General features: G+C 43.0%; 1 protein-coding gene and 2 gene segments (V, D, J or C); 2 read left to right on the top strand and 1 right to left on the bottom strand.

Annotated features, from left to right (window-relative positions):
• Positions 1 to 2,146: 2,146 nt before the first annotated feature.
• On the bottom strand, positions 2,147 to 3,145 carry LOC144467354 (immunoglobulin kappa variable 3-20-like). The segment is given in 2 exon segments: positions 2,147 to 2,476; positions 2,696 to 3,145. Coding segments are annotated over 2 exon segments (360 nt in total).
• Positions 3,146 to 6,091: 2,946 nt separating this feature from the next.
• Positions 6,092 to 7,580, top strand: LOC144467347 (Ig kappa-b4 chain C region-like). The segment is given in 2 exon segments: positions 6,092 to 6,242; positions 7,078 to 7,580. Coding segments are annotated over 2 exon segments (474 nt in total).
• A 1,066-nt stretch (positions 7,581 to 8,646) lies between these two features.
• On the top strand, positions 8,647 to 24,946 carry LOC144467337 (uncharacterized). Its single transcript, XM_078175785.1, has 2 exons — positions 8,647 to 8,982; positions 22,366 to 24,946. Exons 1-2 carry the CDS (start codon positions 8,790 to 8,792, stop codon positions 23,601 to 23,603), a joined length of 1,431 nt encoding a protein of 476 aa, XP_078031911.1. The 5' UTR covers positions 8,647 to 8,789; the 3' UTR covers positions 23,604 to 24,946.
• Positions 24,947 to 25,245: the final 299 nt, after the last annotated feature.

Genomic DNA, 25,245 nt, shown 5'->3' on the forward strand with positions numbered 1-25,245 from the left:
GTAACCCCCGAACCCGCTGGTGGACACCAGAGGTGAGGGGAGCCGTCAGGCTGAAGAAGGAGGCCTACAGGGCATGGTTGGTCTGTGGGTCTCCAGAACCAGCTGACGGGTACCGGCGGGCCAAGCGGAGCGCAGCAGCGGCAGTCGCGGAGGCAAAAACTCGGGCGTGGGAGGAGTTCGGTGAGGCCATGGAGAAAGACTATCGATCGGCTCCAAAGAGGTTCTGGCAAACCGTCCGGCGCCTCAGGGGGGGAAGGCGGCAACTTGCTCACACTGTTTACAGTGGGGGTGGGGAGCTGCTGACGTCAACTGGGGACATTGTCGGGTGGTGGAAGGAATACTTTAAGGAGCTCCTCAATCCCACCAACACGTATTCCAGTGAGGAAACAGAGCCGGGGGTCTCGGGGGCAGGTCGTCCAATTTCGGGGGCAGAAGTCGCCGAGGTAGTGAAGGAACTGCGCGGCAGCGGGGCCCCGGGGATTGATGAGATTCGCCCTGGATATTTCAAGGCTCTGGATGTTGTAGGGCTGTCCTGGCTGACACGCCACTGCAACATTGTGTGGACATCGGGGGCAGTGCCTCTGGAGTGGCAGACCGGGGTCGTGGTCCCCATCTTCAAGAAAGGAGACCAGAGGGTGTGTTCCAACTATAGGGGGATCACACTCCTCAGCCTACCCGGTAAGGTCTACTCCAGGGTGCTGGAGAAGAGGGTCCGGTCGATAGTTGAACCTCGGATTGAGGAGGAGCAATGTTGTTTTTGTCCTGGAAGCGGAACCGTGGACCAGCTCTTTACCCTCGTCAGGGTGCTGGAGGGGGCATGGGAATTCGCCCAACCAGTCCACATGTGTTTTATGGATTTGGAGAAGGCTTACGACCGTGTCCCCAGGGGCATCCTGTGGGGGGTGCTCCAGGAGTATGGGGTTGGTGGCCCTCTGCTAAGGGCCATCCAGTCCCTGTACCAAAGGAGCACAAGTCTGGTTCGCGTGGCTGGCAGTAAGTCGGACCTGTTCCCGGTGAGGGTTGGACTCCACCAGGGCTGCCCTTTGTCACCGGTTCTGTTCATAACTTTCATGGACAGAATTTCTAGGCGCAGCCGAGGGGTGGAGGGTGTCAGGTTTGGTGACAGGAGGATCTCGTCCCTGCTATTTGCAGATGACGTGGTCCTCCTAGCTCCATCGAACAGTGACCTCCAGCTCTCGCTGGGACGGTTTGCAGCCAAGTGTGAAGCGGCTGGGATGAGAATCAGCACCTCCAAGTCTGAGGCCATGGTCCTCAGCCGGAAAAGGGTGGATTGCCCACTCCAGGTCAGGGGGGAGGTCCTGCCTCAGGTGGAGGAGTTTAAGTACCTCGGGATCTTGTTCACGAGTGAGGGTAGGATGGAGCGGGAGATTGACAGGCGGATTGGGGCGGCTTAACCGGTCCGTTGTGGTGAAAAGGGAGCTTAACCAGAAAGCGAAGCTCTCGATTTACCGGTCGATCTACGTTCCAACCCTCACCTATGGTCACGAGCTTTGGGTAGTGACCGAAAGAACAAGATCACGAGTACAAGCGGCCGAAATGAGTTTCCTCCGCAGGGTGGCTGGGCTCAGCCTTAGGGATAGGGTGAGAAGCTCGGACATCCGGGAGGGACTCGGAGTAGAGCCGCTGCTCCTCCACATCGAGAGGAGCCAGTTGAGGTGGTTCGGGCATCTGGTAAGGATGCCTCCCGGACGCCTCCCTTGGGAGGTGTTTCGGACATGTCCAACCGGGAGGAGACCTCGGGGCCGCCCCAGGACACGCTGGAGGGATTACATTGCCCGGCTGGCCTGGGAACGCCTCAGGGTTCCCTCGGAAGAGCTGATGGAGGTGGCTGGGGAGAGGACTGTCTGGGCTTCTTTGCTGAGGCTGCTGCCCCCGCGACCCGGACCCGGATAAGCAGAGGACGACGCAACGAGACGAGACGAGATGAGAGTTTAGCTTTGATGTGCAGCAGAATGTTAAAAGTCTGAATAAATAAAATATACATAGTGTTTTATATACAGTATATTTAGATTATAAATGTTCTAAGTGAATTTTTCTTAACTACATTTTTTTGTTCTGAGTAAAACTTGTGTTGTTTTAGTTTCAGTGCAGCTGTTGAATCAGATCAGTTCCTCTCCAGCTGAGGGAGGTTTTTGTACGACGTTGTATCACTGTGTGAACGGGAAGCTGCCACTCTGCTGACAGTAGTAAACTCCTGAATCTTCAGCCTGAACTCCTCTGATGGTCAGAGTGAAGTCAGTCCCAGATCCACTTCCACTAAAACGATCTGAAACTCCAGACTGACGAGTTGTAGCTCTATAAATCAGGAGTTTAGGAGCTTTTCCAGGTTTCTGAAGGTACCAGTGGAGCCAGTTATTTACACTTGTGCTGGTTTTACACGTGATGGAGACAGTTTGTCCTGGAGCAACAGACTGAGATCCAGGAGACTGAGTCAGGATGGTTTCTCCTGATGAATCTGAAAACATGAGAAAGAGGAGAAGGGTTATTGAGACAGATCCAGCTTGGAGAAAGATGATCAACATCCAAACAGAAGAGTCTCATTTCTTTAACATGGAGAATAGATGGAAGAAGGTAAATGCTGCTTGTTTCAGTGTTTCTCCATCAGAGCAGAACATCATTGTGGTGAACCTGGTTGCATCCTGAAGCAAAGTTTTCAGACAGAAGAGAGTCTCACCCTGAACAAGGAGCCCCAGGGTGGCCAGCAGTAGAATCAGTGACATCATCATTGTGCTGCCGGCGTGTCAGTGGCTGTGAAAGGCCTGGACAGCCAAACTCAGGTGGTTGTATTGTAATTAAGCCTTTAAATTAAACAAATCTTCGTTACAGTTTCTTATCTATATAAATGTCCTCTCAGAATAAAAATACATTTCACAAGAAATATTTGGCCACGAAGGCAACATGAAAACAGCATTAGGTCACGAAATAAAACAGAAAAGATACATCGGCCAAGACAACTTCACATGCTCCACTAAAAATCCAACACAATCTACAGTTCAGGTGCATTCACAGGTAATTGTAATTAATCATATGTTTTCTGTCTCAGTGGGTTTATGGCTCAGACCTGCATATGACGTAGACTACAATGCTGCTGTAGAGTAAAGTTAGTAACAGCAATACTGTGAGAGTATTGTAGAGTTTAAAGGGATAGTGCACCCAAAAATGAAAATTCAGCCATTATCTACTCACCCATATGCCGACGGAGGCTCAGGTGAAGTTTTAGAGTCCTCACATCCCTTGTGGAGATCGGCGGGGGCAGCAGCTAGCACACCTAATGGCAGACGGTGCACCAGACTAACGTCTAAGAACACAAAATTGAATCCACATAGTATCTCCATACTGCTCATCCGTAGTGATCCAAGTGTGCTGCAGCCCCGACATAAAAAGTTGTTTCAAACTCTGTTTTTAGCCTCATTGTAGCCTGTAGCTCTGACTGCTTCTCTGTGCTCCGCGCTCACGTGTGTGCGCTTGCGTGCGACCAGCGAAAGCATGAGCTTTGCTCACCCGTGTTTACATCACGTTACACGTGCACCGCAGGGGGAGACAACAGTAACCACAGAGCTAAAAGATCATTTGCACTACGGTCTTTTAGCAAAGGACAGCCCAACATGTCTGAAGACTTTGAAACTGAGGAGGAACAGCATTTCTTTGTTGAGCCGTATTTGTTTGAGCCCGAGTATACGCACGGAACTCAGGCTACTGGACGAAGCAGCCGCCGCAGCTCATGAGCCTCAGCCAGCCGCAGAATACCGGAGTCGAGCACTGGAAACCTGGTGGTGTAGTTGTTTCAAATGCAAAGCAATGCCAACGGATGAGGAAAGTCTTTGCTGCTCAGACTGGGAGTTGGCGATGCCTGCACTTGAGAATCTGGACATCAGTACTGACGAGACTGCTGCTCTTCAGAGACCGTGCATCACCGATCACCCTGAGCGCGCACACGTGAGCGCGGAGCACAGAGAAGCAGTCAGAGCTACAGGCTACAGTGAGGCTAAAAACAGAGTTCATATGATGTTTACTGAAACAACTTTTTATGTCGGGCTGCAGCACACTTGGATCACTATGGATGAGCAGTATGGAGATACTCTGTGGATTCAATTTTGTGTTCCTGGACGTTAGTCTGGTGCACCGTCTGCCATTAGGTGTGCTAGCTGCTGCCCCCGCCGATCTCCACAAGGGATGTGAGGACTCTAAAACTTCACCAGGGCCTCCATCGGCATATGTGTGAGTAGATAATGGATGAATTTTCATTTTTGGGTGCACTATCCCTTTAAGCTACAGTTTATCAGTAAATAATTGCTACAGCTCTTCAAGAATCAAAAACATTTTCAGTTTCTCTGACTTCATTCATTTGTAGGACATCAGTAACAGGAAAATGCATCAGATCTAAAATGACAACATTACACATCCAGCAGGATTTGAGGAGAAACTTTCTTATTTATGTGTCGGCAGGCACAAGTTTGTGTTGTTATTAATAATTTATTTCTTTCATCAAATATTGTCCTTTGAGGAGAAAAATCATTTGGTGCCTGTTCAGCCATTTAAAACAACACACGTATTTTAAAACACGCGTGTCAGATGCAGTCAGGGTGTTTGAACCTTCTATTCAGGTCGGGTGAGGCTGAGCTCAGGTCCCCTTCACATCTGACCTTTGATTTTTTCAATGTAATTTTTGCCTGTCAGGTTTGGGCAGGATTAACACCGGTCTGATAATGATTGGGTCCAACATTCTGGACATGTGAAAACATCCACCACATGTTTTTGGATCCAATGTTCTGCCTTCAGACAGCCACAGTTTGTTCAGAGACGTGGAGCTTCTGTGTCCTGAGAATTTAATTCAATGTGGAGACATTTGTTTTTTATCACATTGTGAATTTGGTGTGTGTGTGTGTGTGTGTGTGTGTGTGTGTCCTCAGTGAAGTGTATCAGTCTCTGCAGTAGCTTCCAGCTGCAGCAGTCACTTCAGTTTCTGTTCAGTCTGACTGAGGGAGGTTTTTGTACGACGCTTTTTCACTGTGTGAACACACTCTGACTGTTGACCTCATGATAACTCTGACAGTAATAAACTGCTGCATCTTCAGCCTGAACTCCACTGATGGTCAGAGTGAAGTCAGAGTTTGATCCACTGCCTGAAAAACGACCTGGAATCCCTGATGCTCGAGTGCTAGTTGCATAAATGAGCAGTTTAGGAGTTTCTCCATCTCTCTGTTGGTACCAGTGCAAGTAGCTCCCACCATAAACCCTCTGACTGGTCCTACAGCTGATGGAGACGGAGCCTCCCAGAGCAGATCTCACTGCTCCAGGCTGAGTCACTGTGACCTGACCTCTGGACTCTGAGGATACAGACACAAAAACATAAAGCAGCGTCATGGTTTTGTGGTCTTCATTTCAGAGGGACGGATGTTGATAGAGGAGAGGAGTTTGATTCTCTGGACTTTACCTGTGAAGCAGCAGCAGAGGAGAGTCCAGATGAGGACGGAGGTCAAAGTCATGTTTTTGATGAAGAGGAGGATTTCTGTGGCTTCTGTTGTCATGAAGGACAGCTGTCAGTCATCCAGTGTTCAACTCTCAGGACTATAAACTCTCCCAGAGCACTGGAGCATGGTGCTGCTGATGCAAAGTGGCTCTCTATGGAAATGCTCTGACTGACTCCAACAGGGACTTGGATTACTCTGATGATGCTGTTTATCAATGGATCAATACATTTATCAGAGGATTGATCAGGAATGTGTCACTCATCATTTACATGTGGATTTGCTTTGAGTTTGATGAGCAAATTTATACCTGAATATTTTATGAATTTCCTCGAATTCAATACCAAACAAATCAACTTCACAGTGCGACAATTTTACTTTTGAGCAAAATTCCTATTTATCAATAATCATAATTTACAATAAACATGAGTTCATAATAATCATTTACATATGTTAGAATTTACTGGAGAAATTTTAATTTGTTTTACCTGAAGAGAAATTATTATTGCTTGTAGATGTTAAACATTTCAGAAAACTAAATGTTAAATAAATAGTCATATTTGTGAATAAGTTTCAAACATTACAAGCCGTCACTTAATAAACTGGGTAAACTGGGAATGTGTTTGGTGAGTGTGTTTGTGTCAAAGTCAGAGAGCCGTGTCTCTGTACAGTCAGAGGTTTTTGTACGACCACTCAATCAGTTTGTATCACTGTGGTGGACTTTTGGTGGAGGAACCAGACTGGATGTTAACTGTAAGTACATTTGACTCCTTTAATAACCCAAATTCTATATTGATTCTGTTTTATTTCATATCTGTAGACTGTGCTGCAATATTTTAGCTGATAATTGGAGTTTAATATAATTGTGATGATTCTTAAATGTGTCACATAATGTCCTCAAACAGACTCAATTCTTCTTCAGTTCAATATTTTGTTTCTCTCGAATTTCAATTGAAACAGTCTGTAAATATGAAGTTTCCACAAATGATTCTGTCAGATGGAAATAATGTGAAACTTTCAGCCCAACTACTGGGGCAAACATTCTCATAGGTTTTATTGATCTTTCTCAAACATTGACAATCTTCACACAATGCATGTCATGAAAGAATATCTTCAAAGATGGCTGTTGTTTAAACAACATGCTGTATGAGTAGGACTGATTTGATGAGTTTAATATGTAATTCAGTTGTTACGATGTTCACTTTGAACCAACAAAGCCAGCACACACCATCAAGGTCTTTTCTGTTTTAGACCAGTTATTTGTTAAGACACCTTACAATAATGTAAACCATTTTTTTAGATTAGACAGAGGCAGATTAAACGTGAATACATCAGAGGAACAAAATGCCACGTTAAACTTTTTATCTTTAGTCCTGAAACCTGTCTGTTGCTATGGTTCAGCAGTGATGCCTGTCTGTTGCCATGGTTACTGAGCTCAAAGAGGGAAGTGAAACGTTAACGAGCAGTTTCATCCAATCTGAGGACGACCAATAGAACTACTAGCCTCCTCTGCTGCAGCCACCAGGGTGGGGTTTATTTTCTCTTTGTATGAACTTTCCTCATATTGTCTCTGTGTCTCCTCCTCCAGTGGGTCGAGTCGTCCCCACCCTGACGGTGCTGCCCCCCTCCAGAGAGGAGCTGCAGCAGGGGAAGGCCACGCTCATGTGCCTGGCCAACAAGGGCTTCCCCTCAGACTGGAGTCTGGCCTGGAAGGTGGACGGCAGCAGCAGCAGCAGCAGCAGCAGCTGGGAGGAGAGCAGGAGCCCCGGGGTGCTGGAGAAGGACGGCCACTACAGCTGGAGCAGCACCCTGAGGCTCCCTGCAGACCAGTGGGGGAAGGTGGGCTCTGTGACCTGTGAGGCCACCCAGGGCTCCCAGACTCCACTCTCAGAGACACTGAGGAGAGACCAGTGTTCCCAGTCCTGACCTGACTCACTGGGACTCTGCTACTGGTTTTACTCTGCTACTGCTCTCACTCTGCCAACCTCTCTTATTCTATCCATCAGTCAATGTTTCAACATTAACACTTTGCTGCTTGTGTTGATGGTTTCAACATTTTAAATCAATAAAGACTTTATCACGTGTTTATCAGTCTGGTGTCTTTTGACTTCATTAATGTGCTGTACATTATATATCAGGAACATGAGTCTGATTAATGCACAAACGTTACACAGAAACAACTCAGGTTTTCCAGGATATCTTTAATGAAATGTTCGAAAAATGTACTCTGTATTCATCCTGTACAGGGAAATAAAGACCAGTACTGGATGAGCTGGTATATCCCTCATATACCACTTTAAGCTAATAAGGTGTTCACGCTGCTCTGGTTTGCTAGCCACCGTCGCTGCGCCCTGCACACCACCTTAATTTGGTAAAGTGTTATCTCATATATGGAAGACATGTTTTTTGTTTAAAAATCGCCAAAATTACACCATTTATCACAACCAGAAACTGTAAACTAAAAAATTAAAACAGTAATAATAATAATGATGATGATAATAATTATTAGTAGTAGTAGTGTGGTCATTATTATTATTATTATTATTATTATTATATAATTAATTTTAGAAATACAAACAAAAATATTTTTTGCTTTTTTTTAAAAGAAAACAATGGTTTTTTGAGTTACTACAATTTCTAAAATTACACCATTTATCACAATCAGAAACTGTAAATTTCGAAATTATTGTTGTTATTATTATTATCAATTACTTACTTAAAGAAAACTATACCACTTATCTCAGCCAGGAACTGTAACATAAATAAATAAATAAATAATAATGATTATTATTATTATCATTATTATTATGGAGCTTAAAATAGTGATATTTTATTAAAATTCCTTTTTTCTACATGTCATTTATAATTTATCCAAAAAGGCTTTTTTAACTCCAGGATTTCATCTTCAACTTTTAACTTTCAAACATCAAAGGGTGAGTTATAAAAATCTAACAACTCATTTATGATGGAGGGAGGCTCACACCACAGCCACTCCCTCCTCTGATAGATACAGAAGGACTGAGAAATGTTTTGAAGCTTTTGTTTCCAAGTTGAAGAATGAACCCTCAAGCTCAATGAATGTCATTCTTTAAAAAGGCTATTTGAATCATTACTTTTCCTGCGGGAGTTTTTCACAGAAAGAACGTAAAACGTCTGGACTTTTATTTTGAAGGAGAGCAGCTGAGCTGCCCCGGAAGCTCTATTCTTTCCTGTCGCTAACTTGACAGTGTTTGAACAAGATGGCGTCGAGCAGAAACGTCTGTTAGCAGAGTGTCTTTGTTGTGTTTTTAAAGTGTGAAGATGTGTAAAGTCCAAATGCTGAGAGCGTTGGTGAAGCAGCGACTAACTGCGGCTGCTGAAGAGATATTTGGGCTGTTTGAAAGAACGATAGCAGAGTACGAGGAGCAACTTTGTCGCTCAAAAGAGGAGAACGAGCGACAACGGAAACTACTGGACGCTGTTTACAACCCTCAGCTCAGGTTACACAGAGCAGGTTAGTGTCTTCTTCTTCTGTGGTTATAAACACAGAGCAGGTTAGTGTCTTCTTCTGTGGTTATAAACACAGAGCAGGTTAGTGTCTTCTTCTTCTGTGGTTATAAACACAGAGCAGGTTAGTGTCTTCTTCTTCTGTGGTTATAAACACAGAGCAGGTTAGTGTCTTCTTCTGTGGTTATAAACACAGAGCAGGTTAGTGTCTTCTTCTTCTGTGGTTATAAACACAGAGCAGATTAGTGTCTTCTTCTGTGGTTATAAACAGAGCAGGTTAGTGTCTTCTTCTGTGGTTATAAACACAGAGCAGGTTAGTGTCTTCTTCTGTGGTTATAAACACACAGCAGGTTAGTGTCTTCTTCTGTGGTTATAAACACAGAGCAGGTTAGTGTCTTCTTCTTCTGTGGTTATAAACACAGAGCAGATTAGTGTCTTCTTCTGTGGTTATAAACAGAGCAGGTTAGTGTCTTCTTCTTCTGTGGTTATAAACACAGAGCAGGTTAGTGTGTTCTTCTTCTGTGGTTATAAACACAGAGCAGGTTAGTGTCTTCTTCTGTGGTTATAAACACAGAGCAGGTTAGTGTCTTCTTCTGTGGTTATAAACACAGAGCAGGTTAGTGTCTTCTTCTTCTGTGGTTATAAACACAGAGCAGGTTAGTGTCTTCTTCTGTGGTTATAAACACAGAGCAGGTTAGTGTCTTCTTCTGTGGTTATAAACACAGAGCAGGTTAGTGTCTTCTTCTTCTGTGGTTATAAACACAGAGCAGGTTAGTGTCTTCTTCTGTGGTTATAAACACAGAGCAGGTTAGTGTCTTCTTCTGTGGTTATAAACACAGAGCAGGTTAGTGTCTTCTTCTTCTGTGGTTCTAAACACAGAGCAGGTTAGTGTCTTCTTCTGTGGTTATAAACACAGAGCAGGTTAGTGTCTTCTTCTTCTGTGGTTATAAACACAGAGCAGGTTAGTGTCTTCTTCTGTGGTTATAAACACAGAGCAGGTTAGTGTCTTCTTCTGTGGTTATAAACACAGAGCAGGTTAGTGTCTTCTTCTTCTGTGGTTATAAACACAGAGCAGGTTAGTGTCTTCTTCTTCTGTGGTTCTAAACACAGAGCAGGTTAGTGTGTTCTTCTGTGGTTCTAAACACAGAGCAGGTTAGTGTCTTCTTCTTCTGTGGTTCTAAACACAGAGCAGGTTAATGTCTTCTTCTGTGGTTATAAACACAGAGCAGGTTAGTGTCTTCTTCTGTGGTTCTAAACACAGAGCAGGTTAGTGTCTTCTTCTTCTGTGGTTATAAACACAGAGCAGATTAGTGTCTTTTTCTGTGGTTATAAACACAGAGCAGATTAGTGTCTTCTTCTTCTGTGGTTATAAACACAGAGCAGATTAGTGTCTTCTTCTGTGGTTATAAACACAGAGCAGGTTAGTGTCTTCTTCTGTGGTTATAAACACAGAGCAGGTTAGTGTCTTCTTCTGTGGTTATAAACACACAGCAGGTTAGTGTCTTCTTCTATGGTTATAAACAGCAGGTTAGTGTCTTCTTCTGTGGTTCTAAACACAGAGCAGGTTAGTGTCTTCTTCTTCTGTGGTTATAAACACAGAGCAGGTTAGTGTCTTCTTCTGTGGTTATAAACACAGAGCAGGTTAGTGTCTTCTTCTTCTGTGGTTATAAACACAGAGCAGGTTAGTGTCTTCTTCTGTGGTTATAAACACAGAGCAGGTTAGTGTCTTCTTCTGTGGTCATAAACACACAGCAGGTTAATGTCTTCTTCTTCTGTGGTTATAAACACAGAGCAGGTTAGTGTGTTCTTCTTCTGTGGTTATAAACACAGAGCAGGTTAGTGTCTTCTTCTGTGGTTATAAACACAGAGCAGGTTAGTGTCTTCTTCTTCTGTGGTTATAAACACAGAGCAGGTTAGTGTCTTCTTCTGTGGTTATAAACACAGAGCAGGTTAGTGTCTTCTTCTGTGGTCATAAACACACAGCAGGTTAATGTCTTCTTCTTCTGTGGTTATAAACACAGACCAGGTTAGTGTGTTCTTCTTCTGTGGTTATAAACACAGAGCAGGTTAGTGTCTTCTTCTGTGGTTATAAACACAGAGCAGGTTAGTGTCTTCTTCTTCTGTGGTTATAAACACAGAGCAGGTTAGTGTGTTCTTCTTCTGTGGTTATAAACAGAGCAGGTTAGTGTCTTCTTCTGTGGTTATAAACACAGAGCAGGTTAGTGTCTTCTTCTATGGTTATAAACAGCAGGTTAGTGTCTTCTTCTGTGGTTCTAAACACAGAGCAGGTTAGTGTCTTCTTCTGTGGTTATAAACACAGAGCAGGTTAGTGTCTTCTTCTTCTGTGGTTATAAACACAGAGCAGATTAGTGTCTTCTTCTGTGGTTATAAACACAGAGCAGGTTAGTGTCTTCTTCTTCTGTGGTTCTAAACACAGAGCAGGTTAGTGTCTTCTTCTGTGGTTATAAACAGCAGGTTAGTGTCTTCTTCTGTGGTCATAAACACACAGCAGGTTAATGTCTTCTTCTTCTGTGGTTATAAACAGCAGGTTAGTGTCTTCTTCTGTGGTCATAAACACACAGCAGGTTAATGTCTTCTTCTTCTGTGGTTATAAACACAGAGCAGATTAGTGTCTTCTTCTGTGGTTATAAACACAGAGCAGGTTAGTGTCTTCTTCTTCTGTGGTTATAAACACAGAGCAGGTTAGTGTCTTCTTCTTCTGTGGTTATAAACACAGAGCAGGTTAGTGTCTTCTTCTGTGGTTATAAACACAGAGCAGGTTAGTGTCTTCTTCTTCTGTGGTTATAAACACAGAGCAGGTTAGTGTCTTCTTCTTCTGTGGTTCTAAACACAGAGCAGGTTAGTGTCTTCTTCTTCTGTGGTTATAAACACAGAGCAGGTTAGTGTCTTCTTCTTCTGTGGTTATAAACACAGAGCAGGTTAGTGTCTTCTTCTTCTGTGGTTATAAACACAGAGCAGGTTAGTGTCTTCTTCTGTAGTTATAAACACAGAGCAGGTTAGTGTGTTCTTCTTATGTGGTTATAAACACAGAGCAGGTTAGTGTCTTCTTCTTCTGTGGTTCTAAACACAGAGCAGGTTAGTGTCTTCTTCTGTGGTTATAAACAGCAGGTTAGTGTCTTCTTCTGTGGTTATAAACACAGAGCAGGTTAGTGTCTTCTTCTTCTGTGGTTATAAACACAGAGCAGGTTAGTGTCTTCTTCTGTGGTTATAAACACAGAGCAGGTTAGTGTCTTCTTCTGTGGTCATAAACACACAGCAGGTTAATGTCTTCTTCTTCTGTGGTTATAAACACAGACCAGGTTAGTGTGTTCTTCTTCTGTGGTTATAAACACAGAGCAGGTTAGTGTCTTCTTCTGTGGTTATAAACACAGAGCAGGTTAGTGTCTTCTTCTTCTGTGGTTATAAACACAGAGCAGGTTAGTGTGTTCTTCTTCTGTGGTTATAAACAGAGCAGGTTAGTGTCTTCTTCTGTGGTTATAAACACAGAGCAGGTTAGTGTCTTCTTCTATGGTTATAAACAGCAGGTTAGTGTCTTCTTCTGTGGTTCTAAACACAGAGCAGGTTAGTGTCTTCTTCTGTGGTTATAAACACAGAGCAGGTTAGTGTCTTCTTCTTCTGTGGTTATAAACACAGAGCAGATTAGTGTCTTCTTCTGTGGTTATAAACACAGAGCAGGTTAGTGTCTTCTTCTTCTGTGGTTCTAAACACAGAGCAGGTTAGTGTCTTCTTCTGTGGTTATAAACAGCAGGTTAGTGTCTTCTTCTGTGGTCATAAACACACAGCAGGTTAATGTCTTCTTCTTCTGTGGTTATAAACAGCAGGTTAGTGTCTTCTTCTGTGGTCATAAACACACAGCAGGTTAATGTCTTCTTCTTCTGTGGTTATAAACACAGAGCAGATTAGTGTCTTCTTCTGTGGTTATAAACACAGAGCAGGTTAGTGTCTTCTTCTTCTGTGGTTATAAACACAGAGCAGGTTAGTGTCTTCTTCTTCTGTGGTTATAAACACAGAGCAGGTTAGTGTCTTCTTCTGTGGTTATAAACACAGAGCAGGTTAGTGTGTTCTTCTTATGTGGTTATAAACACAGAGCAGGTTAGTGTCTTCTTCTGTGGTTATAAACACAGAGCAGGTTAGTGTCTTCTTCTTCTGTGGTTCTAAACACAGAGCAGGTTAGTGTCTTCTTCTGTGGTTATAAACACAGAGCAGGTTAGTGTCTTCTTCTTCTGTGGTTATAAACACAGAGCAGGTTAGTGTCTTCTTCTGTGGTTATAAACACAGAGCAGGTTAGTGTGTTCTTCTTATGTGGTTATAAACACAGAGCAGGTTAGTGTCTTCTTCTGTGGTTATAAACACAGAGCAGGTTAGTGTCTTCTTCTTCTGTGGTTCTAAACACAGAGCAGGTTAGTGTCTTCTTCTGTGGTTATAAACAGCAGGTTAGTGTCTTCTTCTGTGGTTATAAACACAGAGCAGGTTAGTGTCTTCTTCTTCTGTGGTTATAAACACAGAGCAGGGGCCTGTGTCACGAAGTGAGATCAACCTTTCCTGGGTTACCCAGACCTATCCTGGGTTGACTAACCCTAACAATGGCAATCAGGATAATCGGTATCACGACGCTGGATATCAACTCGGTAACTCAACCCAGGGTTGCTTTATCATGAGCCGTGAACGCGCACGCAGCGGACCAATCACAATCATGAGAGAAGCGCAGCGTCACTGAGCGTCACTGAGCGTCCTCACAGAGCGCCGTATGTGAGGGGGAAAACAGTATTTCTCATGTGAGGATCAGAGATTAATTCTACTAAAATATGAGGAGGAAAAAAGCAACATTAGAGAAAAGGCCAACACCGTGGCAGCTGCGGGAGGAGGAAACATGCGTGGCAACACATAACAGGATGAATAATGTTTAGTTTTAGTTTAGATTAGTTTATTTGCACATAATGTTAAAAACAGACAGTATAACATTTACAAGATTAAAAAAAGAAAAGTGCCGGAGAGGTTAGAAGCCACTAAAAGCTTATCAAAGAAATTCCCCTGTCAAAACATCAATGAAATCACATGATAGAGAAGAAGAGAAACGGGTGAGGAAAGAAGAAATAGAGGAGGAGAGAGGGAAAAATCAAGACAAAACAAGGCAGTAAATAAAATGATGTGTAGGTTAAATGACTCATCACTGGTTCAAGTAGCTACAGTACCTGTACCTGTACATCTGACACTGATCACACCCTTGAATCCCATGAAATCAATGCTGCGCAGATGAATTGCGTGTATTACAATTATCGTCTAACATCATTGCGTCTGATAAATTGGTCTTCTTTGTCATAACGTTATATATGCTACAATAAAGCTTAAAGCTGACGTCACAATTAAATCATATCAACACCAAACTGATAGTCTGAATAAAATCATCCTGATATTGAGCTGTGTTAGAAATTAACAGCTGCACAAAAATATAGCTAGTGTCCCTCTTTAAAAAACAAAAAGGAAAATCCCTCAAACACCATGAAGTGTAGACATGATAGGCTACTTTCCACATTTCCAGCAGCAAAGCTGTCAATTAGGCCCATTATCTTTAACAGGGATCATTTCCTCCAACAAAACAAAATGTTGGCACTAATTAATGGTGCTATTAAGTGTCTGCAAATGATCAGTTTCTTTCTTATGAAGGGGTGGGATGAAAGTTCCAACTTTCAAATCAAAATCAATCAAATGAATTAAACTTCCCATCATGACTGGGCTGCATTTCTGTGGTGCTTTTTATAGGATCAGATTCAACCCTGAACTTACCCTGCTCCGGAGCAGGATAGCTGTTCAGAGTAAGTTACCATGGTGATCTACCCCGATAAGAACTGAACCGGCTTCGTGAGACCGAAAACCCAGGGTTAACCCTGAAGTTACCTCGCTAAGACAATTAATCCTGCTTCCTGATACAGGCCCCAGGTTAGTGTCTTCTTCTTCTGTGGTTATAAACACAGAGCGGCCCTGCGTTCCAAACCACATACACACTATATACTTTTAGTATGTACTGCAGCTGCCCTTAAAAAGTATGTAGTGTAGTATGCAGTATGCATACTATTTGGACACACTACATCCGCCATCACATCGCTCCCTGAACTCCGACCCTCTTGCTCACTTCCGCCGCCGTCTGTAGCGCGACATTTGAATATTTTGTTTTGTTATACTTCGGAGATGCAGCAAATCTCCTGTCATTGAGCTCGCCAGAGTCGTGCATGCATACCATACAAAACCTTACCACAGCCAAGCCTGTGTTATTGTTTTTTCTTTTTAAATAGTATGGTGTTATTAATTTATTAAGTGGCAAGATGGTATTCATTTCATTTATGGAAGGATATTTATTTTCCCAGTTTCCACTACGTCATATTAAACACCGACTAATAATCAGTCATGACTTGTGTATTGTTTCATGTAATCCATGCTTCACTTTGTCCCAGTTTCACATCTAACCTTGAAGTCTTGTCAACAGTTACACTGTTACAGTGCCCTGTCATCAATTATTCAACACTCAGTACACAGTGTATTGACTGCGTTATAATGAAACACATAAGAATAGATAGATGAGTTGAGTAAAACATATATTTATTCAGGCAAAACCATAAATCAATCTGTTTCTAAAAGGAAACATAAAAACATCAGCAATGTAAAAAGGTTTCATGAAGGAAACAAAATAAATCAACTGTGGTGATTAAAAAATTCTTAAAGGAAACTGATAAACATAAAGTAGCTGATTAATTTCTTTTAGGAAACAAATATGTGACTGTTAAATAAATAAATAGATAATACATGAAGACATTATTATAAATATTCATCATTTCTTAGCTAATGCCTCCATTATGGCCAAAAAACGTTCCTCTTGGCCTCCTCCTCTCTCCTCCTAGCCTCTTCGTACCTTTGGTCCTCCTTCTCCTGCTGCTCACGCTCTCACATAGCCTCCTTTTCCTCCATCTCCTGTAAATAATTAAAGATGTCGCCCTCCTCCCTCCCTCTCTTTCTTGGCCGTGGCCTCTGGCACTCATCCTCCAGCACTGCTGGATTAGCGACAGAGGGAGGAGAGACAACAACAGCGGCCTGGCCTGCTGAACTAATGAGCAGTGGTATGGGCTGATGGATGGCTTGCTCCCCAAAGCTGCATCCATCAGCCCATACCACTTCCAGGTGGCTGCTGTTGTCTCTCCTCCCTCTGTACTGACGCCTGTCCTAGGACACTTCAGATCCTAAAACATCGTAAATAATAATCAAAGGCAAACACAGAACCCTGTAACTGACCTTGTACTTCTGCTTCAGGTTTTCCCACTTCTTGACCCAGGCAGGCTGGACCTTCCCCTGCAGGTCATTTTCTACTACAAACATCCTACGAGGACAGGGAACCCAACAAGATTAAAGATGTATATTGTCACTCCGATTATACTTGTGTGTCATTATTTTGCTGGGAGACTGAAAAGACAGTAAGAAGTGTAAGATGTAACATTTAAAAAGAAAACAAAACACAGTATAAAGTATATAAATAAGCAGTTACGTATCAGTACATGAGGTATGTGATATAAAAACAAGTAGCCTTGTAAAAAAGTACGAGGTATAAAGCAGTATTGTATGAGTAAGGCTGACTGATACTGATTAACTGAACTGTTACAAGGCCGTAGTGTGTGACGTGAATAATTGGCTTACATGCCTACAGTGCTCCTTTTATCACATTTCAGCACATAATAATGTTACTCACTCATATCCTTTAACGGCTGCATTTCTCTTGCCGGTGAAGAGGTCCACGTTGTCTGTCCTCCAACTAATCAGCAGCTCAGTGTGTTCATCCGACCCTAACATTAGAAATTAATTATTTTCCAGTAAGAAAAGGCAGTTAATGTTGATGACCGACTAGTAACTTACTTAAGAAACTAGCGAACGTACTTAATATCCGAGTGCATCATCAACAACTTCATGTGAGGTGAATTGGTATGTCTGACAGTCGTACGTCATCATCTTAGCTTCGTGCAACAATGGTATATTAATGTTTTAATCATACATACGAGCAGTAAAGATGTAAAATGGTACTTACACTTGAATGCGCTGTCGTCCGTCATAACGTTGCTCTTTTTTTTCTTTCTCTGTGTTGTGTTTTGTCGTGTTGTCTGCGTTGTGTTTTGTCGTGTTGTCTGTGTCGTTTTGTCTGTGTTGTGTTTTGTTGTGTTGTCTGTGTCGTTTTGTCTGTGTTGTGTTTTGTCGTGTTGCCTGTCGTTTTGTCTGTGTTGTGTTTTGTCATGTTGCCTGTGTTTTGTCATGTTGCCTGTGTCGTTTTGTCTGTGTTATGTTTTGTCATGTTGTCTGTGTTTTGTCGTGTTGTCTGTGTCGTTTTGTCTGTGTTGTGTTTTGTCGTGTTGTCTGTGTCGTTTTGTCTGTGTTGTGTTTTGTCATGTTGCCTGTGTCGTTTTGTCTGTGTTATGTTTTGTCGTGTTGTCTGTGTTGTTGTCTGTGTTGTGTTTTGTCATGTTGCCTGTGTCGTTTTGTCATGTTGTCTGTGTTTTGTCGTGTTGTCTGTGTCGTTTTGTCTGTGTTGTGTTTTGTCGTGTTGTCTGTGTTGTTGTCTGTGTTGTGTTTTGTCGTGTTGTCTGTTGTGTTTTGTCATGTTGTCTGTGTTTTGTCGTGTTGCCTGTCGTTTTGTCTGTGTTGTGTTTTGTCATGTTGCCTGTGTTTTGTCATGTTGCCTGTGTCGTTTTGTCTGTGTTATGTTTTGTCATGTTGTCTGTGTTTTGTCGTGTTGTCTGTGTCGTTTTGTCTGTGTTGTGTTTTGTCGTGTTGTCTGTGTCGTTTTGTCTGTGTTGTGTTTTGTCGTTTTGTCTGTGTTATGTTTTGTCATGTTGTCTGTGTTTTGTCGTGTTGTCTGTGTCGTTTTGTCTGTGTTGTGTTTTGTCGTGTTGTCTGTGTCGTTTTGTCATGTTGTCTGTGTTTTGTCGTGTTGCCTGTGTCGTTTTGTCTGTGTTGTGTTTTGTCATGTTGCCTGTGTTTTGTCATGTTGCCTGTGTCGTTTTGTCTGTGTTATGTTTTGTCATGTTGTCTGTGTTTTGTCGTGTTGTCTGTGTCGTTTTGTCTGTGTTGTGTTTTGTCGTGTTGTCTGTGTCGTTTTGTCTGTGTTGTGTTTTGTCATGTTGCCTGTGTCGTTTTGTCTGTGTTATGTTTTGTCATGTTGTCTGTGTTTTGTCGTGTTGTCTGTGTCGTTTTGTCTGTGTTGTGTTTTGTCGTGTTGTCTGTGTCGTTTTGTCATGTTGTCTGTGTTTTGTCGTGTTGCCTGTGTCGTATTGTCTGTGTTGTGTTTTGTCATGTTGCCTGTGTCGTTTTGTCTGTGTTGTGTTTTGTCATGTTGTCTGTGTTTTGTTGTGTTGTCTGTGTCGTTTTGTCTGTGTTGTGTTTTGTCGTGTTGTCTGTGTTTTGTCGTGTTGTCTGTGTTGTGTTTTGTCGTGTTGTCTGTGTTGTTGTCTGTGTTGTGTTTTGTCGTGTTGTCTGTGTTTTGTCGTGTTGTCTGTGTCGTGTTGTCTGTGTTGTGTTTTGTCGTGTTGTCTGTGTCGTTTTGTCTGTGTTGTGTTTTGTCGTGTTGTCTGTGTCGTTTTGTCATGTTGTCTGTGTTTTGTCGTGTTGCCTGTGTCGTATTGTCTGTGTTGTGTTTTGTCATGTTGCCTGTGTCGTTTTGTCTGTGTTGTGTTTTGTCATGTTGTCTGTGTTTTGTTGTGTTGTCTGTGTCGTTTTGTCTGTGTTGTGTTTTGTCGTGTTGTCTGTGTTTTGTCGTGTTGTCTGTGTTGTGTTTTGTCGTGTTGTCTGTGTTGTTGTCTGTGTTGTGTTTTGTCGTGTTGTCTGTGTTTTGTCGTGTTGTCTGTGTCGTGTTGTCTGTGTTGTGTTTTGTCGTGTTGTCTGTGTTTTGTCGTGTTGTCTGTGTTGTTTTGTCGTGTGGTCTGTGTTGTTGTCTGTGTTGTGTTTTGTCGTGTTGTCTGTGTTTTGTCGTGTTGTCTGTGTCGTGTTGTCTGTGTTGTGTTTTGTCGTGTTGTCTGTGTTTTGTCGTGTTGTCTGTGTTTTGTCGTGTGGTCTGTGTTGTTGTCTGTGTTGTGTTTTGTCGTGTTGTCTGTGTTGTGTTGTCTGTGTTGTGTTTTGTCGTGTTGTCTGTGTTGTGTTGTCTGTGTTGTGTTTTGTCGTGTTGTCTGTGTTTTGTCGTGTTGTCTGTGTCGTGTTGTCTGTGTTTTGTCGTGTTGTCTGTGTCGTGTTGTCTGTGTTTTGTCGTGTTGTCTGTGTCGTGTTGTCTCTGTCGTGTTGTCTGTGTTGTGTTGTGTTTTGTCGTGTTGTCTGTGTCGTGTTGTCTGTGTTGTGTTTTGTCGTGTTGTCTGTGTTGTGTTGTGTTTTGTCGTGTTGTCTGTGTTGTGTTTTGTCGTGTTGTCTGTGTTGTGTTGTGTTTTGTTGTGTTGTCTGTGTTGTGTTGTGTTTTGTTGTGTTGTCTGTGTTGTGTTTTGTCGTGTTGTCTGTGTTGTGTTTTGTCGTGTTGTCTGTGTTGTGTTGTGTTTTGTCGTGTTGTCTGTGTTGTGTTTTGTCGTGTTGTCTGTGTTGTGTTGTCTGTGTCGTGTTGTCTGTGTTGTGTTGTCTGTGTTGTCTGTGTCGTGTTGTCTGTGTTGTGTTTTGTCGTGTTGTCTGTGTTGTGTTGTGTTTTGTCGTGTTGTCTGTGTTGTGTTTTGTCGTGTTGTCTGTGTTGTGTTGTGTTTTGTCGTGTTGTCTGTGTTGTGTTGTCTGTGTTGTCTGTGTTTTGTCGTGTTGTCTGTGTCGTGTTGTCTGTGTTGTGTTGTCTGTGTCGTGTTGTCTGTGTTTTGTCGTGTTGTCTGTGTTGTCTGTGTTTTGTCGTGTTGTCTGTGTTGTCTGTGTTTTGTCGTGTTGTCTGTGTTGTCTGTGTTGTCTGTGTTTTGTCGTGTTGTCTGTGTTGTGTTGTCTGTGTCGTGTTGTCTGTGTTTTGTCGTGTTGTCTGTGTCGTGTTGTCTGTGTTGTGTTGTCTGTGTCGTGTTGTCTGTGTTTTGTCGTGTTGTCTGTGTTGTCTGTGTTTTGTCGTGTTGTCTGTGTTGTCTGTGTTGTCTGTGTTTTGTCGTGTTGTCTGTGTTGTGTTGTCTGTGTCGTGTTGTCTGTGTTTTGTCGTGTTGTCTTTGTCGTGTTGTCTGTGTCGTGTTGTCTGTGTCGTGTTGTCTGTGTTGTCAATCAATCAATCAATCAATCAAACTTTATTTATATAGCGCCTTTCATACATCAGAAATGCAACCCCAAAGCGCTTTACAAACTAAAACCATACAACAAAAGAAAAAAAATACTACAAATATTGAAAACCCTCCTCTCCCTGTGTCGTGTTGTCTGTGTTGTCTGTGTTGTCTGTGTTTTGTCGTGTTGTCTGTGTCGTGTTGTCTGTGTCGTGTTGTCTTCCATGCTATATGTGGGCGTTGGTTGTACACGCACCTCAGTCAGTGCGACATAACTTCCGCTGCGCAAAGGATTGTGGGTCAGAATGGCCAAAGAAGCATGCTGACATGCATACTGCGAAATATGACCAGATGTAGTAGAACATCCTGGTACTTTTGGCATACTGCATCTGACATACTATGTACTGGGACACACTAATTCTTTTTCTGGCATACTAAATAGTATGGTAGTATGGGTATTGGAACGCAGGGCTGGTTAGTGTCTTCTTCTGTGGTTATAAACACACAGCAGGTCTGTTACCGACTTCTGTGAAAAACAATGATCATAAAACATCGATTAATTTTTTATTATATATTTTTAAAGGGATAGTGCACCCAAAAATGAAAATTCAGCCATTATCTACTCACCCATATGCCGAGGGAGGCTCAGGTGAAGTTTTAGAGTCCTCACATCACTTGCAGAGATCCAAGGGGAGAGGAGGTAGCAACACAACTCCACCTAATGGAGGCTGACGGCGCCCCAGATTCAAACGTCCAAAAACACATCATTGAAACCACAAAATATCTCCATACTGCTCGTCCGTAGTGATCCAAGTGTCCTGAAGCCCCGACATAAAAAGTTGTTTGGAAAAACCTCATTTGAACTCTGTTTTTAGCCTCATTGTAGCCTGTAGCTCTGACTGCCTCTCTGGGCACTGCGCTCACGTTTGTGTGCTTGAGCGCGAGACCAGCAAAAGCACGTGAACACACATGAAGGCGGTGCCCATGTCCCACAGTCTCGCGCAAGCGCACACACATGAGCGCAGTGCACACAGAGGCAGTTAGAGCTACAGGCTACAATGAGGCTAAAAACAGAGTTCACGTTTGTTTGTTGTTGTTTTTTTCTGCGACTAAGTGACCAATGAAATCCTGCCAACCAATGACCTTTGTGTGATTTTGTTTGTGTTATAATGTGACGTTGGTGTGTTAAAGAGTTAGTCTGGATCCAACAAAGTCACATAATAACAGGAGCTGTCAAAATAACGCCTTAATTTTGATTAATTAAAAAACGAACACTAATTAATGGCGTTCCGTGGTGCCCTCTGACCTGGTGCGTCATCATGAAGGCCACATGATGGAGGCAGATGAGACGACGCTGCTCGGCCCTGCTAACAGAACATTCACATTTAAAAAACACCCAGATGGAGCTGTTGATAGGAGCAGCGTCAGTAACTTTTATACCATCGGAGAACTGAAAGCCTGAAATATCAACTCAACACAAAACATTTAGCCGTTTAAGAAAATAATAAAGGAGTTAAAGTGCGACAGAATGTGACTAAAGCATCAAAAGTAAAAGTACTCATGACTCATTGCAGCATATACACAAAAATCCCCAATTAGTTAGGCCACCTCTATGTCAATCCATTTGTCTGTCCGTCTCGTCATCTGTCTGTCTGTGTGTCTGTCTGTTTTGTCTACCTATCTGTCTGTCTGTCTGCTGGTCTGTTTGTCAGTATATACGTAAGGCCACACAATAACCCTTCTCCTACTTGTTTACCATCAAAGATCAATGTTAACAACACAAGGTGTATTACTATGTAAATATTTACTTTCTGTTTGATTATTTACCTTACTTCTTCCTTATGTTGTTTAACTTTTTTTTAGTTCTGTAAATAAAAATAAAGTTGTCCTCCAAAAGAGGGGGGATGGTAGTGGGCCAAAAAAAAAAAAAAAAAGTAAAAGTACTCATGACGCAGAGTGGCTGCTGTCACATCTGGTCGCACCAGAGGGGAATTGATCCACTGTTGCATTTTAGTTTTGGTTCCTGGCTGTTATTAGACTGCAGATCAGAGGCATGTTATGAATAATGACTAACACAGAGACGTCTTGTCCAGTCATGATTCAGGGCTTCATACTGTGTGTTTCTGTCCTTCACTGTCTCCCTACAGTCCAGCAGCTGATGATGGTTAAAGAAGAGGTTCCCCCTGAGCAGCAGGAGTGGAGCTCCAGTGTGGACCAGGAGGACCCAGAGCCCCCACACATTAAAGAGGAAGAGGAGGAATTCTGGAGCAGTCAGGAGGGAGAGCAGCTTCAAGGGCTGGAGGAGGCTGATATCACCAAGTTCACATTCACTCCTGTCCCTGTGAAGAGTGAAGATGATGAAGAGAAACCTCAGTCCTCACAGCTTCATCAAACACAAGCTGATGGAGAGGACTGGAGGAGCAGAGACCATTCTGAAGCTGAGACTGACGACAGCAACGACTGGAAGGAGACCAGAGAACCTCAGTCAGGTGTTGATGAAGTACCTGTCGGCGATATGGAATGTAATAATGAAATAGCTTCAGTTAGCTTATCTGAATGTGCGGGAAGCTTCGACCATGAAGGAGCTCTGCAGGACGACCCTGGAGTCCACATGGGGGAGAAACCCTTCAGTGGCTCAGACTGTGGTCAATCATTCACTTGGAAGGACCATTTGACTCAACACTTGGTTGTCCACACGGGGGAGAAACCATATAGTTGTTCTTTTTGTAGCAAAACATTCACACTAAGGAAAGACTTGAAGCGACACTTGGTTGTCCACACGGGGGAGAAACCATTTCATTGTTCAGTTTGTAGTAAAACATTTTCACAAAAGCAAAGTTTGGATCGACACTCGCGTCTCCACACGGGGGAGAGACCATTTAGTTGTCCATATTGTGAGAAAACATTCACTCAAACGAGCCATTTGAGACGACACTTGGCTGTCCACACGGGGGAGAAACCATTTAGTTGTCCAGTTTGCAATAAAACATTCTCAGTAAAGGAAGATTTAAGGCGACACTCAGTCGTCCATACGGGGGAGAGACCGTTTCAGTGCTTGGATTGCGGCAAAACATTCACACAAAGGGCCAATTTAAGAAAACACTTGGTCGTCCACACGGGGGAGAGACCGTTTAGCTGCTCAGTTTGTGGGAAAAAGTTCGCACAAGATTTCCATTTGAGGCGACACGCGGTCGTCCACGCAGAGGAGAAACCGTTTACTTGTAGCGTTTGTAATAAAAGTTTCACCCGGCTCTATTCAATGAACAAACACGAGTGTGTTGGTGGGGCAGAAATAAGCGAAGTTTCGGAGACGATTGGTGGGCCGGTTTTTCACGGCAGTATTGAAGTACAGAGGGAGTCACTTGGCTCAACACTGATCGACTGAAAACTGTCAGAAAGACTCCAAATAACTATTTTCAGCCAAGATGAAGTTACACAGACATTTAGATTCTCTTTGACGTGGTATTTATTCATTATTCTGGGGCACTGTGCTGTTAGATATTCATTCATTCATTTTCTGAAAGCGCTTATCCTGTTAGAGTTCGTGGTAGGGCTGGGCAATACGGACAAAAATTCAAATATTGGTATTTTCCGGCTGAACCATGATACACAATATATATCTCTGTATTTTCTACTAAGTGGGCGACATGTTCAATTGTAAACTGATCCACAGCTAAAGTCCCTGTTGTTTCTGCTGCGTGTGTTTTTCCACAGCAGGGCAGGTAAAAGAAGTTTACCTGTTGGAGGTGAGCTGTTTGCACAGGTGCAGTAAGAGCCTGTTGGCTGCAGCTCTTCATCATCATGATCTCATTGTGGCTGTTTCTGCTTTCACTTTCCTCCCTGCTGTGTTATTACACTTGTCTTAAAGGGACACTGCACCCAAAAATGAAAATAGTGATCCATAGTGATCCAAGTGTAAATGAGGTTTTTCCAAACAGCTTTTTATGTCGGGGCTTCAGGACACTTGGATCACTACAGACGAGCAGTATGGAGATATTTTGTGGTTTCAATGATGTGTTTTTGGACGTTTGAATCTGGGGCGCCGTCAGCCTCCATTAGGTGGAGTTGTGTTGCTACCGCCTCTCCCCTTGGATCTCTGCAAGTGATGTGAGGACTCTAAAACTTCACCTGAGCCTCCCTCGGCATATGGGTGAGTAGATAATGGCTGAATTTTCATTTTTGGGTGCACTATCCCTTTAATTGAAGGCTAATAAAGTTTCGCTAATTTGGTGATAAACACATTTCATTTCCTGGAGAGTCTTAAAAATAAAAGTCCCCCGTTAGTTTGTTATGTAAAAACTTTTATTGTGAAGCAGCAAAATAAGGAAATATGGAGTTTTCAAGCAGTAACTTCTCACAACGTCTAACACGGCTGATACTGAACACGAAACAGTAAAATAAATCAGATATGTAAAGTACAAACAGGACGCAGGCGAGAAACTAAACTCCAAACCTCAGAGATTCAGTCAGAAGCTACAGACGTACTGAGAGCTGAACACAGAGACTTTTAAAGACGCCTGTTTCTCTGGTCTCCTGCAGACAGAGGGGAGGAGAGGCTCAACACACACGGCTTGTTTGAGAGACAGTAACGAGCCAATCAGGTGTTGGCTGCGGCCGGCGAGATGCCACCGCGTGTGGGCGGCCCAGCGTTTGGACCTTCTCCGACAAAGGAGTAGGTGCACAGCTCGGCGTGGCACTGTGCATCTAAACTGATAACTGAAACACAAATCTGTGCAGCATGGCTTGACTGGGCGTGGCTAAAAGTTCCAGAGGAAAAGGCCCACGGTTTGTACGTGTGCCACTGCGGTAACTTCATCCATCTCACAGACTGATGCAGCGCAGCTCTGCAACATCCAGACGAGAGGGATGAACACTGGAGTGTGTTATGTGACGCAACTTGATCCTATATCGATGTAAACAGTGGTGTCTATATCTTGCTTTAAGATATGTTGAAATGTTGTTAAAAAAAAACAAAAAAAACACTGTGTGTGTGTGTGTGTGTGGGGGGGGGGGGGGGGGGGGGGACT

This window comes from Epinephelus lanceolatus, chromosome 16 (genome assembly GCF_041903045.1).
Source record: "Epinephelus lanceolatus isolate andai-2023 chromosome 16, ASM4190304v1, whole genome shotgun sequence".
NCBI classification, from domain to species: domain Eukaryota; kingdom Metazoa; phylum Chordata; class Actinopteri; order Perciformes; family Serranidae; genus Epinephelus; species Epinephelus lanceolatus.